The following is a 13314-nucleotide window of genomic DNA, read 5'->3' on the forward strand; positions in this document are numbered from 1 at the left end:
TATGCTCGTCAGTTCATGGCTGTTCAGCACACAGTAAGCTCCTCATATCTGCAAGCAGATTACCAGGCTGGGAACTGTTCATAGCTGCACCGTGCCATCACATCCCACACAACACAGGGCAGTGGGGCTTACCCCAGGCTTACTGCTGATTCCACCTGTTTAAAGCTCTCTCTACTCTTCACTAAAGCACGCCTGCAAGTAAGTTTTTCCACTGGTAAATTCAGAAACCTACATTATATCTTTTAGTTTGTCCCGAGTTACTCAGATCACTAGAGAACTGACAGCTCAGCACATTAGCACCAAAACTGCGAAACTTAAGTTACATACAAAAGTGAATCCAACAAATCACTTTCAGTTTTCTCTAAGTGAGAGAGATAAAGAGATAGATTGAAAAAAAAAAAAAAAAAAGTAAAAACAGAAGAAAAAAAAAAACACCAAAAACTCACATCTGAAATAGTAATGCTTTAGTGAAAAACCTACATTTTATGAAACTGAGTACCAAACATGGGGGAAATAACATGAAGCGTTACCTCCATTTTCATGTCATGATCCTTAGAATAGTGTTCATCCACAGTTTCCCCATTAGGTGAACGTGATCTAGCAGTTGCAGTGATTGACAAGTCTCCACGTGATATTAAAGTGCACATGTACGCATCATGGGAGAAAACATCATGTCGAGTGAATTCAGAAAACAGCAGCACCAAATTCACAAACTCTGTCTTCTCATGATCACTATTTGGGTCAGCTATTCAAAAACCAAAAAAAAGGACTGTAATTTCAACATATAAATATCTGTTTCTCAGCTACCCAACTCACAAACCCCTGCAAATTCATTTTAAAGTTCTAGAGGCCTGATAAAAGTGTCTCAGGCATCCCGGACAGCTTTATCATTGCCTCTGCAGAATGAATCACTTCCCAAGTAGTGACATACAACCTGCACGTTTGCTCAAGGCACACGATGGACCTCCGACAGCAGTGGATGCCAGAGCATCCTACACTATCCACATACTGCAGCTGGGCAGGTCAGCAGTTAAGCACAATGTTCTGGCGTTTATTTATTCGATTTGTCTTTGAAATAAGTGAAAAGAAAAAAGGGGGGAAAGAGGGCAAGGCCGTTCCTTGTGTGCTGAAAATTTAAGTTTATTGTGAAGCTTTGGATTATAAACAGACAATCCAGTGACTGTACTTCTCCAAAATGTTGTTACTAGGGTAAATATTCTGTCTTGTCTACAGTGCTTTTGTATTCCTAATACAAAAGTTTTTAAAGTATTTTCAAAGAATTTATTCTGTGTACTTTATTTTAACTAATAATTGTGTTCACACACATCAGGAAAAAGCTTGTTTAAAGAATTGCATGTTATTTTGCCAACGACAAAGCAAAGTCTAGAGAAATATAATTTTTAAATTAAGTTTTCATTTGCCACAGCTATATTTAATTTTACTAGTTCCATAACAAAGGAAGGTTTGCAATATTGCAGTCACCAGAAAATAGCTCTATACCACAACAACTACTTAGCAATAAAAACCTCTGGCTACAAAACTACCAAATCTAAATCATCAACATGCACTTACAGCAAATTACGCAATACAAGCTCAAATTAATTCAATATATAACAATTTCTACTTAGAATTGTCATTTGTTGTCAAAGTAACAAGCAATTTGCAGATAAACAATAAGACCTACATTAGTCTTTCCCCCACGTACGGTAAACAGAGACATTCTTTTGATTTTCACCCTAACACACTATCCTCTCATGTTTGTTGGAACTCCCATTACACTGCAGTATACAAGTTGCAGCAGTACGCCCAAGAACACACCAGTTCTAAGTTAGAACTCTTCTCTGCAAACCTTACCCATCCTGAACTGCCCACCAAGATGCGCGGAAAGGCACAACAAGAGCATCACACAAACACCCCCACACACTAAATGATTTGCCCTCAGTCAAAATATAGCAGTCACATGCTTTTCATTTTTGGAGACAAAGAATCTCAACCACCATAAAAACAATATCACACAACAAAACTATTCTGGTCTTCTAAAATAACAAGGAATATTTCAAGCAAGGAAAACGTTCCCCAGCTATTCTCCATATGCTGTCTCGCAGAGCTACCCATGTGAAGAAAGATGATACCATATTTGAAACAAGGAAATCAGAAACACAAGTCTAAATAACACAAATAGTTTGGATGGTTTTGTAAAACTTGGGTCACCAATGACACGAAAATAGAGCAACACCAATACTCCAGAGTCTGTAACAGATTTTTAAGAATTTTCTCCTTTTTCGGATGTTGAGAGTTCTCAATATCATGTTTCAAACTACTTAAAATCCCCCTCAATTTAAGAGCACCAAAAAATAAAAATAAAAACATTAACAAGTACCAGAAACACGAGGTACAATATCAGACAGTTTTATTACACCGATACATTTCTTAGAGCAACCTACAATGGACAAAGATTCTTTTTTTTTTTCAGCCCACCTATTTGCCACCTAACAGCTTTCGGTTTCAACACTTGTGCACAACATTCAAGTCAGTCACTTTGAAGGTGGATTTGTCAAAAAGAGGCAAGTGTTTGGTCTTAATTATGCATGTAGTGTAAGTAATTTCCCTAAATCTTTTACAGCCTAAACAGAAATAAACATTGTTTCTTCCAAATTTACTTTCGTGGAGGAAAAAAAAAAAAAAAAAAAAAAAATCACAGAAAAATCCTATAACAAGGTAAGAAATTCCAAAAATAAATACATAAGAAAATCAAGCTGGTCATCACAGAAACTGCGAAACACCTGCTACAACAAAATAGTGACTTCAGCAGCCAGAGAGCAGACAGTCATTTCTGACCCACTTTGGAATACGAGTTAGTTAATACTCACATAATGAGGGAGCCTGTGTGTCTAAAAACCTCAGCAGGACATTCTGAAAAACGGGAAGACTGGAACCTGTCAAGGAGGCTGAAGACAGAGATTCCTTTTCATCTAGGACTTCAGATTCACCACATCTCTGCACAGTTAAATACATAAAACAGCATGTATCCACACACAAACACAGCCGGTGTTCCCACAATTTGCAAGTGAGGCAGGTGTATGTGGGATTGCTTCCTACCTCTCCATAAAATGCAGACTCGCTCTAGAATGACACTTTTCTCCCATTACCCCAGTTAGGTTATTACTGAAGTGTTTTATTCACTTTGGATTACTTATTGAAAAGGAATACCTCTCACACGTACCATCACCTGCAATGGCACAATTTCATATAAGAACAACAACAAATTAAGATCCAGAACTTCCTTGACCAAAGTGAAGACAAAAGGTAACTCCTCTCGTCTGTGTCAGTGACAAGAAGCGTAGCAACAGGCAGGGCGAACACCTCGGCCGCGTGTGCCGGGGCGGGAGGCAGCAGCAGCACGCCAACTCCCTTCCCCCCGCAGTGGTTTGTGGCGAGGCGAGGACGATGCGAAAGCCTCGCACAGCCCGTCTGCAGAGGCTGCTCCGTGCAGGGCTGCGGGGTGCTGACAGCCCAGGGACCTGCAGCAAGGCTGTGGCTGACACAGCGCCCCGTGCACGCTGAAGTGCAGGGCTGGAACGTCAGGGAAGCATCGTCAGCTCCTGCAAGCTGCAACAGGACCACTACAGACAGATAACTGCTTACATCAAAGACACCACTGTCGTGTTTTGCCTCTCCAGTGAAACTATTATCATTTCCCCTGACAATGAATGCAGTTCTACAGAACGCAAGATGAAAATTACACTCAAGTTTTGCCTCAAAATGGTCTTTGTTTTGGAGCCATCCTCAAGTCCTCCAAGCAGGCACGCACCCACCTGTGTGCAGGGGAGATGCATGCCCCACTTTTCAAGGAACTCCAGGTACAGTGGCATTCATTTATTTGGACAAGTAGCTCACAGAAGTAAAACAGTTCAAACAAAGAGGCATAAAACCACTCTCAGGCTGTAATTTCTTCCCTAAGTAGACAGCTTTTTCATTTTATCTAGAATATAAAAACTGTAAATGATAACAAAATCTCCAGTGTTCCAAATGCAATCAAACTTACTTTGTATTGAAAAGAGTAGAGATTAAAGTGATTTTTCTTTAGAAATATCTTTCTTTTTAAGCATACTGCTTATGCTATTCTAGAAGTAGAAAGAACTTACTTCTGCTTCAATTTCTGCTTGTCTCTTCTCCAGGAGTTTGGCTACAGCCATGGCCCTGTGCTTACCAGACCTTTTACAGCTTACAGCCCATTCACAGAGTAGAGTTACCACAGCTTCGTCGTTTGGGGCTACCTGTTCAGTGCAAGAACAAAAAGAAAACCATTTCACCTACACATCCAACAGGCTTATTTATGAGCAAGCAGCTTTCAGCAAGGGGTGTTCTGAGGGAGGGAAAAAGCTGCTGTTTTTTTTCTTTACTACTAATGGATGCAGAAGGTTGTTTCATTCATATTTTCTAATTAAACATAACCTAGAAGCAGAGGGAGCAGAAGAAGAGGGAAGTTCCAATTTTCACACTGCTGCTACTCAAATCAAAACTGTCTTTTATCATAGCGTTACTTCACAAAACAGTAAAGGGTAAAATAGGAAAAGCATATCCCACAAAGCCTCTCAACCAAAATAACCACACAGAATTTGTGTTCTTTATAACAATTCTTCCAAACCTCCTCCACTTCCAGACCATGAATAGCACACCACCGACTCATACCAAGACAAAACAAAACCAAACCCACCAACTCCGGAGGTGTGAGGATCAAATAACCAAGGTCAAAAAACTCCCAACCAAAAAGCTCAACTTACTTCTGACCCGTACATGCCTAACAGGCCTTTTAAGAACAGTCTTTAGAAAATCCCCCCTTACCAAGTAAGAGCTATGCTATACATTATGTTTGTATCTTTTGCATGTTTATCAAATCCCTGTTTGCACTAACTACCTACATTTTCGAAGTATTTTTCTAGTGTGCTACCGAACTGGATCTGCTGAACTTCCTCACTCCTGCCCAACCTCGCTACTATATCTGAACATCGAACACAAGTAAGACCTGCAAAATAAATAGATGTGATTTCTCCCCTCCTCCAGGATTAGTGGAAACTACCTTTACAGATAAGTATTAGAAAGGCTAAATGTAGCTTCCCCAGAAAGTAGAAACTTTTTATATAGCAATTAAGAATTACAGGCTCCCAAGCATGAAAGTTACTGCTCCAAAGCTTTGCAATCTTGCTCCTCAAAAACACAAAAATGCAATAATATGCCAAAACACAAGTGGGGTACACATGGATACATGTACACACATCATACACACACATTTCCTGAAATGCATTTCAATGGCCCAACAGGAGACACTAAATGACAAGGGCATGGGCAATGGAGGGCAGAAGGGGAATGCTTCTCTCCAACCCGAGCGAAGCCACGCAGCAATGCCACCTCTGCTGTGGCTAGATGCAGTTGGCTGACAACCGAAGTATGGACACTGTGCATTTTCAAAAGGTCTGATCTCCACACTGGCTTCTTTCCCTTTCTGCCAACAACAGAAAGCACACCGCCAACAAAGAAGTGCATCTGTGCCCCAAGCAGACACCACCTGCAAGGGCTGCCCGTTCCCTGAGGCTTGTGGCACCCCAAGGAGGGCAGCACAGGACCTGCCTCCTTCCTCCCCCTTCCTTCCTTACAGGGGACTGCACTTGGAAATGACAAAGAAGCTTATTTTCTTGAGTGAGGAACAGGTGATGCTCCTAGGACCAAATCTGTTCAGAAAAGTAGGCCAGGAAAGCCTTCAAGAGCTGAGGCAATGGGGTAGGGGCACAAATGCTGCAGGTCTGAGCTCCCTGGGCTGGGGCAACAGAGAAGGGGACAAGAGACTCCAAAGGGAGGCTTACACAGGGTTCTGTTGAAGGTAAAACGGCTACGGCAGCGATCTTACACGTTTTTGTTCTGGCCTAAAAAAATGACTTGAGTTCTTTGGTGAAACGTCAAATCCTAGGAGTGGAAAGCCAGCAGTTATTTACCCTTCGAGAGAAACAAGGGTGCTGTTCCTCCAAGGAAAACACGCAGCACAAACACTGCCAGCACACAGCACTAAAGCACACATACCTGCGTGCACACATCAGTATTTCCCTCAGACACTGTCAGTGAGCCAGGAGAGCCAGTCTGTTGCCCAGCTAACCTCACTGCTGCACTCAGCAGCATTTAGTGCTGCAAGGCAAAGCCACCAGGGCTGGTGCTCGGTGAGCTGACCGCTCCCACTGCACGAGGGAGCAGCTCGCTTACAGCTAAGCCCATGGTAAAGCTGGAAGATACTTCAATTTTTTCAAGAAATGCTACGAACTCTTACTTCTGCATAATACTGCAATGTGTCTATATTAAAGTTATATTAAAAGAAATTAATAATGGATGGATGTTTGTGCACTTCACAAGAAAATAGTGTGAAATTACTCTGGTCATGATAGCATTGAGGTCTACACAAATTAAGTACAGATTAATTCTTTGTCTGCTCTACCTGAACGTCAGATTTTGCTGAAGGACTGACCTGTTTCAAGTGACAAACTGATTTATTTCCCAAACAACAAGAGGCAGACAGCCCTACAGTTCAGAAAGTACAGTCAATTCATTCGGTTTCTAAGTGAGTCATCAGCTAACACTGATATTTACTAGCGCAGGAATATAAAAAAGAATCCCTAATTCTGTGCCTGTAAAAAGCAGAACTCCGTTTTCAGAGATGGCTGACAGGTCAGATGGCTAGAACTGATTATTCACGTTAAAAAATCACAGTGCGAATTCTCCAGTTTCATGTACACAGAGAACACATGGAGGTGTTTATCCATCTAAGAATTTCAACCACACAACTTTTAAGCACCTAAAAACAGTAGGTTTGGTTCTCAGGAACTGACATGTTCAGCAATAAAAAAAAGGCTATCTGAGTACAGGTAACTATTTCAACCCCATCAGACTTTGTTTGGTCAATATACCATCACCAGAACTACTCACACACATCAAGCTCTTGCAACATGGGACAAGTGCAGCAGCTGAGAAAAGTAATGTTGAAGTGTCTAACCATCAAACACTTCTATCTGCTTTACAATGAAAATAACAAATGTATTTTACGGCTGTATCAAGTCCCTGCAATGTAAAGAATTATCCAGGAAACCTCACAGTAAGCAAGCCTCTCACACACAGGCAGAGGCGAGACTTTCCTAAGCAGCCCTCAGCTCAGCTGCATCAAAAAGGGAAGTGCTGGAACGTCCAGTGCTGGAAACTCCTGTGCTGGGCACCCGCTGCTCTGCTGAGCGCAGCCCGTGGTTTGCTGCTCCCAGGAGCCGGGGCCGCAGCAGCCTGTGATGCTGCTGAGCACGCATGGGGAGCTCTCGCTTCCTGCCCCCTGTGCGGCAGCTTCACTGCTCGGCTTCCTTCCTCCTGATGCTGCCTCGCGATAGCTTACCTCATGATTTCCTCCCCTCTGATGCTATAAATGTTTACTTACACGACAAGAATGCAAGTGAGTAACACCTCTTAATAACAACCAGCTTCTGGATTCATCTAATTTGGGACTTTGTATCTGCAGATGTTCCAGCCTGGAAAAGCGCAGACCACATTTCAGGAGGGCTCAAACTATTGTCTTAAAGAGCAGCAGTGAGATCACACTTGCACCCTTAAAGCTTCAGGGGCAGGAAAGCAGTGAGATCAGGTCACATGTTGCTCGGTGACCACATTTTTTTGTAGGGAGGACTCAAGATGTGACAGGGCACAGAACAGACGTGGGCAGGTGAGACCTGGATCTCTGAGCCGCAGGAGGGAACTCTCCCACAGACAAGGCCCTTTCTTCAAAATTCCCAAACCTCTCACCATTCCTAGTGAGACAAAAACACTGCAAGGTGGCATCAGACAGCAGAGATTAACTACGTGTGGCAGCACACACCTTCCAAGCACGATTTCAACAAGTTTAGGCACCTCGCTCACAACCGTGGCAACTTGCCCAACAGAAGTCCGCATGAGAGGCCTTAAAGCAACACCTGTACTCCGGGAGCCTTTTTATTGCTGCAAATGTCAGTTCCCGAGAACCGTACCTACTGTTTTAGGCACATAGAAGCTGTGTGGTGGAAAACATCTCACTCACAAATTCGTTGTTTAGCTATTCTGGGTCTTATAGTTATGACTTAAAATAGCTGCAACTTTCTGAAAGTCGTTAGTCAAGCCTTTTCAAAGAAAACCAAAAGGTCTCACCTCCACCAGTTTATACGTAGAGCAGAAGGTGGGCGAAGATGAGCAGAGGTACTTGTTTAAAAAAAAAAAAAAAAGGGAAAAGAAACACAACTATTAATAAAGGGAAGCACTGAAAGGATTAAACATGGTTGTTTCTGATACACTTGGAGATAGAGAGCCAGAAGTATTATTAAAACTGCTTTTTATAACTCAGAGCTCTTTTCCCACTAGCCCCTGCTTTTTCTATTAACTCAAAAGTTGCTACTAAAAATGAAGTTTGACTTTTGCTCAAGCTAAGACCACCGCCGAGTACTCAGACTGCAAAATTTTTTTTGTGACGGAGGCAGAAAGTATGACGTAGCATCCCCTAACTAGCTCAAATCGCTAAGCAGGAGGAAACCCCCATCCCCTCTCGCTTCTTTTAAACCCCTCAAGAAGGGGAGCAGGTGCGTGACTCACTGCCGCTGGGAAATGCCAGCGTCGTCTGTCGTAACCGCTCCTCCGAGATGTCACGCAGGCAGCGCCGCGCCACCGCGCTGGGAGCCCCTTACGGGAAGCGCCCGCCGCACCGCAGGACGGCACTGCCCTGCCACCGGGCACAGCACCCCACCTCGTGCTGGAAGGAAGCTACAGCTTGTAGCAGACCGGCTCTCCTGGCCTCAGAGGTGCCTGAGGAGGATATGGGTGAGATAACACTGTATATTGTGTACAGATATACACTTATGTATGTACGTATGTACAAAGGATATTCCTAAGGATATTCCTATTATTTTCAAAACATCTTGAAAATGTCTTCAAACAAATCTTTCCACAGATCTAAGCAAATGCTTTTTGCAAGTCAGGTCCGTGTCCAATGAAGCCAGTGTCTTTGAATCATGAAAAAGGTTAACAAAACAACAAACCTGAGTGCCTCTTTGGGCAATACAGTTCAGTTTCGAAATGAGCATTTCTGTTTCAAATGTACTAGAATTATCATTTAATAACACTAACCAGCTTTTTTTTTTTTATTCAAGTCTACATAATGAATTTGGACTCACAATTCCAGTTTGCATTTTCAAATTAACTCCTCCACGAAAAAAGACCAGTATTTTTAAACTCCAAGTTTGCTTTCTAAGAAGACAATAAATGGTTTCCAGGAGGCTGTCTTTAAATCAAAAGAGGAAAAGAAGGGGAACAATATGGCAACATTTATTACTGCAGCCTGCCTTTCTAACCTGCAAATCCCGGACCACCACCTTACTGAAGGAGCCGAGCTCCCTGCGGGGCACCCAGCTGTCCGCAGCACCCCTTCACCCCTCGCGGGCAGGCAGCTCCTCACGCTCATTCCCCCGGTCTCTTCCTCTACTTCGCTGTAGTTGTCAGGTAAAAAGAAAAAACAAACTGTTCTTAAGGACTATGCCACTTATTTATGTCACAGAATTTTTTTTTCCCTCTCAGGCAAGTTTTGTACTAACTCCCTTCATACCTAAGTGAGCAGGAATATTATGTTGAATTTTCTGAAATAATGAAGGGTGAAAACACCTGCACAGACAAGTTATAGATAACCAAGCAATTCAAGCAACTGAACTAACACTAACTGCATTATTAAAAACACTGCAAGACTGCTCAGAACATCCTCTATTTTCTCAGTGTTTGTGGAAACAGATTCTGATTCTACAAATTCATTTCAATTCATTTTATTTCGCTCATCCTGTTTCTCTTACCCGTCACGCATCCCAACATACTCAGATTCAGGTCCCCCAGGCAGCATCAAACTGTTAAATTCTAGCTTACCAAACTAAAACAGCATCGTTAGACCTCCTTTCCCACAGACACAGGGGGTGGTGTATTGGTTTTTTTTTTGGTTGTTTGTTTAATTTCCAGCAAAGTGATCTCAGAAAGGCAAATATTAACTCCGCGTTTGTAGCAAGCACATTCGTGAGAACCAAGATTAAAAGCATGAGTTTTTCACTCTAAAATGAAAAAAACTCTTGGCATCATAAGAATTCAGTTGGACTTTATGCAGTCAGACTGTTGCAGACAACACAAGACCTAAATATGATTTCAGAGACCTGAACTTTAAAATCAATCCAAGAGCACAAATATCGATGAAGCTTCAGGATTTTACATAATGATACCCGCACAGTAACATCCTCAGGGCTAATCCCCAATGCACAAGAGATATTCTGCGTCGAGGAGATGTCAGATGGAAAACACTCATGGCTATAATTAAGACCAGTATGTTTTTCTACAATACCATCAAAATGAAAGTGAATTTACTGCCTTATGCCATGTCACAGATTTCTAGATTTCAAATCCGCCTACCCAGCTTAATCTACTGAGAAACTCTATGCAAGTCAGTATCTTTTGTATGTACTACTTTTGTTTTGTAGTCTTTTGAGTACTTTTGTACTCACTATGTTCACAATGTAATATCGTTCTTACCATACTAATTGTGAAATTTTACTTTTATTGGCTGCCAAACATTCACAGCAAAAGTTTTATCAGTTGGAACTTCATGAATAAAAAGCTGAACATCTCACAGATGTCTGCACCGCTTCCTGGTCTGCACACAGAGCCTGGTGATCACCCTGCACCAGTAAGAAATCCTCCCGTAAGAGCAAACCCAGGCTGGGATCTATAGTTAAGGTTCAAACCAAGCTACTCATATGTGATTATCCAAGGACCATCATTCTTAGATCACAGGGACAGTCTGCAAGACACTGCAACGTAATTCTTATCTCCTATTTCAAGTCCACTTAATAATGCAGCATCAAGTCACTGGAGAAGCACTAGATTCTTCTATCACTGCTGTGGCCTCTCTCAAGAAGGTCAAGAATGGACGGTTTGTCCCAGGTCCGGTCAAAACGTGGATTTAACATCACATCTCACATAGCTTCAGTGTGCCACCTTCACCATCTGCTGCACGATGCTCGAAGTCTGAGCTTTGTTCAATGTATGCCATCTCTGTCCCATTTGTCCCACTCAAACTCAATGTACAGCCACAGCTCAGCCCCTCACACCGTATTCTTTCTCCATTTTGGTCTCTCGGCCCCATCACCAGTGTTAGCAGGTTCTATCCTTCACCATCATTCCTCCGCATCTCCCCATGGGATGCAAAGCAATCCTTACTCCTCCAGGGCCTAGGACACGTGGCCTTGCAGCTAATCTACACCCACCTACCCTCCTTCGCTCCAGCCGCTTCCCCCAAGTCTTCTTTTACTCCAACACTTGGAAGCAATCAACTGTATATTAAAATGATTCCAAAGAAATCAGCAGCACATATAAAAGCAGCATCTGGAGTACGTTTGTGTGTGTTTAGACCCACTCAGAACCTAAGCACTTTGTAGCAGCAGTCACCTTCCTTCTGCTCCAGTACTTGAGAGCACCACTGATACATGCAAGCACTGGCATCACTTGCAATCTTCACAAGAAAATTTAGGAATCCGACAGGAAAAAACAGACAGGAAATAAGTTCCAAACACATTCCCACATCACAACGGGGGATAGTAGATAGCTGTCCTTCAAACTATGTTGTGCTTTAGATAATTACGTCAGCAGGCAGACATCCCTGAGATAGCTGTCTTATTCACAAAACAGAAGTCCTCACGGGCTTACACAAGTTATCATCTGAAACCAGAACATACAAGACCTCTTAACTTATGACCTTTTCTGCCTAGGAAAAACATCCTAAATTTATTAAGTGGGAAAGAAATAGAGAGACAAAAAAAGACAAACAGCATTTCATGTGGGAACATCCTTATGTGCTTCAACTTGCAGAGCGTGAGCCAGGTCCCAGGCCCGCGGGACATCAAGCTGCCATCTAGCGGCTTCGCAGCCTGTTGGAGAAAGCAGGCGAGCCTCAGAAACATCGGGTAGGGCTTGGCTGGCCACGGGCACTCAGTCTGCCCACGAGGTAAGCAGCTAACAACAAAACTAATAAACATGAACGTAATGGTAAAAGCTCCAATGTGAAAATACACAGCAAGTACAGCATCAGATATTCAGCAACATGAGGCAACCTCATTTGGCTGCCAAAAGTTAAGCCTGAGGCAAGCAACAACAGTCTTGAAAACTCCAGGGGACTTTAGAAGCTATAGATTATCTAAATGTTTAGTTTCATACCAGCCCCAAACCCAGTAAGGTACAACTGAAACTTTCAAGGTTAGGTTTTCTTCTCTCAGAAATACATTAAAACCCTTTTTGTCTGCTTTCCCTACAATATCCCATGACAACTGTGCAAACATGGGTACATCACTTTTGTGTGACAATGCTTCTCTTACTACTCATTGTTCTCCATCTCAGAGTAAAAGTATTATGCCATTAGAAGATAGGCAGCCCTGCAAATTAGCTAGACAGACCTTGATAAAGATGTTTGGTACCAGAGGCAGGGAACACATCTTTAAGATAGCTGTTCAGGAGCCAAAACAGAGGTATTTTCAAGGCAACCCGACCTCAGGTCATGAAGTACCACATAACAAACATAATAATAGCAGACAACCCGCAACAAGAACAGAACAGAATAATTACCTTGCTTTCAGAACACTCACTACCAACACTGCCTCTTGAAACACAAAAAAATGGTTTGTAAATACAATTGTAGCTGGAAGTTAGAAAAACCTTCTGAAATGTAGGAAGAAGGGGAAAAAAAAAAAAAAAAAGATATAAAAACAAATGTAGGAGGGCAACAGCACGGAACTACATCAGCTGACCCCCAAAACAGATGCAAACAAAAAGCTAGCACTTAAAACATATGAAACCCTATCCATTAAAAAAAAAAAAAAAATGTGTGTTAAAAATCCTGACTGCATCCAAGCATCAGTGTTATGAACTTCCAGCAACTTCATCTGTCTGATATAACAGCTCTCCATTATCTATTTCCTCACCACCCTTAAATTTTACCTTTGCAGATGCTTGCTGTATTTGTCTTAGGCCCCTGAAAGGCTACAATCCATCTAATCACCTGCCTCTCAAAAGGCATAAAGTACTTCAAAATGCACAGAGTGGTAATCTTCATCCTGCTGTTCTGAATACCAGCTGTCCAACACAACAGACCTCTGTAGGAGGACAGAAGCTGGAATTCAACAGTTGGAAGGAGTGCCAGAACACAGTCTATTGAACACCAATTTTCATTTCAAGAGCACAGGACAAATC

The 13314-nt window shown here is 42.3% G+C and overlaps 1 protein-coding gene across 8 annotated transcripts in view; it reads right to left on the reverse strand.

Annotated features, from left to right (window-relative positions):
* Positions 1 to 13314, reverse strand: part of MED12L (mediator complex subunit 12L) — a 155191-nt gene that overhangs the window by 125161 nt on the left and 16716 nt on the right. For all 8 annotated transcript variants that reach the window (XM_032193002.1, XM_032193005.1, XM_032193003.1 and 5 more), the window contains exons 11-13: positions 4146 to 4277; positions 2871 to 2997; positions 531 to 745 (exon numbers count right to left, since the gene is read on the reverse strand). In XM_032193002.1, coding sequence (XP_032048893.1) covers positions 531 to 745; positions 2871 to 2997; positions 4146 to 4277 — 474 coding nt within the window. The remainder of the gene's footprint in view (positions 1 to 530; positions 746 to 2870; positions 2998 to 4145; positions 4278 to 13314) is intronic.

This window comes from Aythya fuligula, chromosome 9, assembly GCF_009819795.1.
Source record: "Aythya fuligula isolate bAytFul2 chromosome 9, bAytFul2.pri, whole genome shotgun sequence".
Classification (NCBI taxonomy): Eukaryota; Metazoa; Chordata; class Aves; order Anseriformes; family Anatidae; genus Aythya; species Aythya fuligula.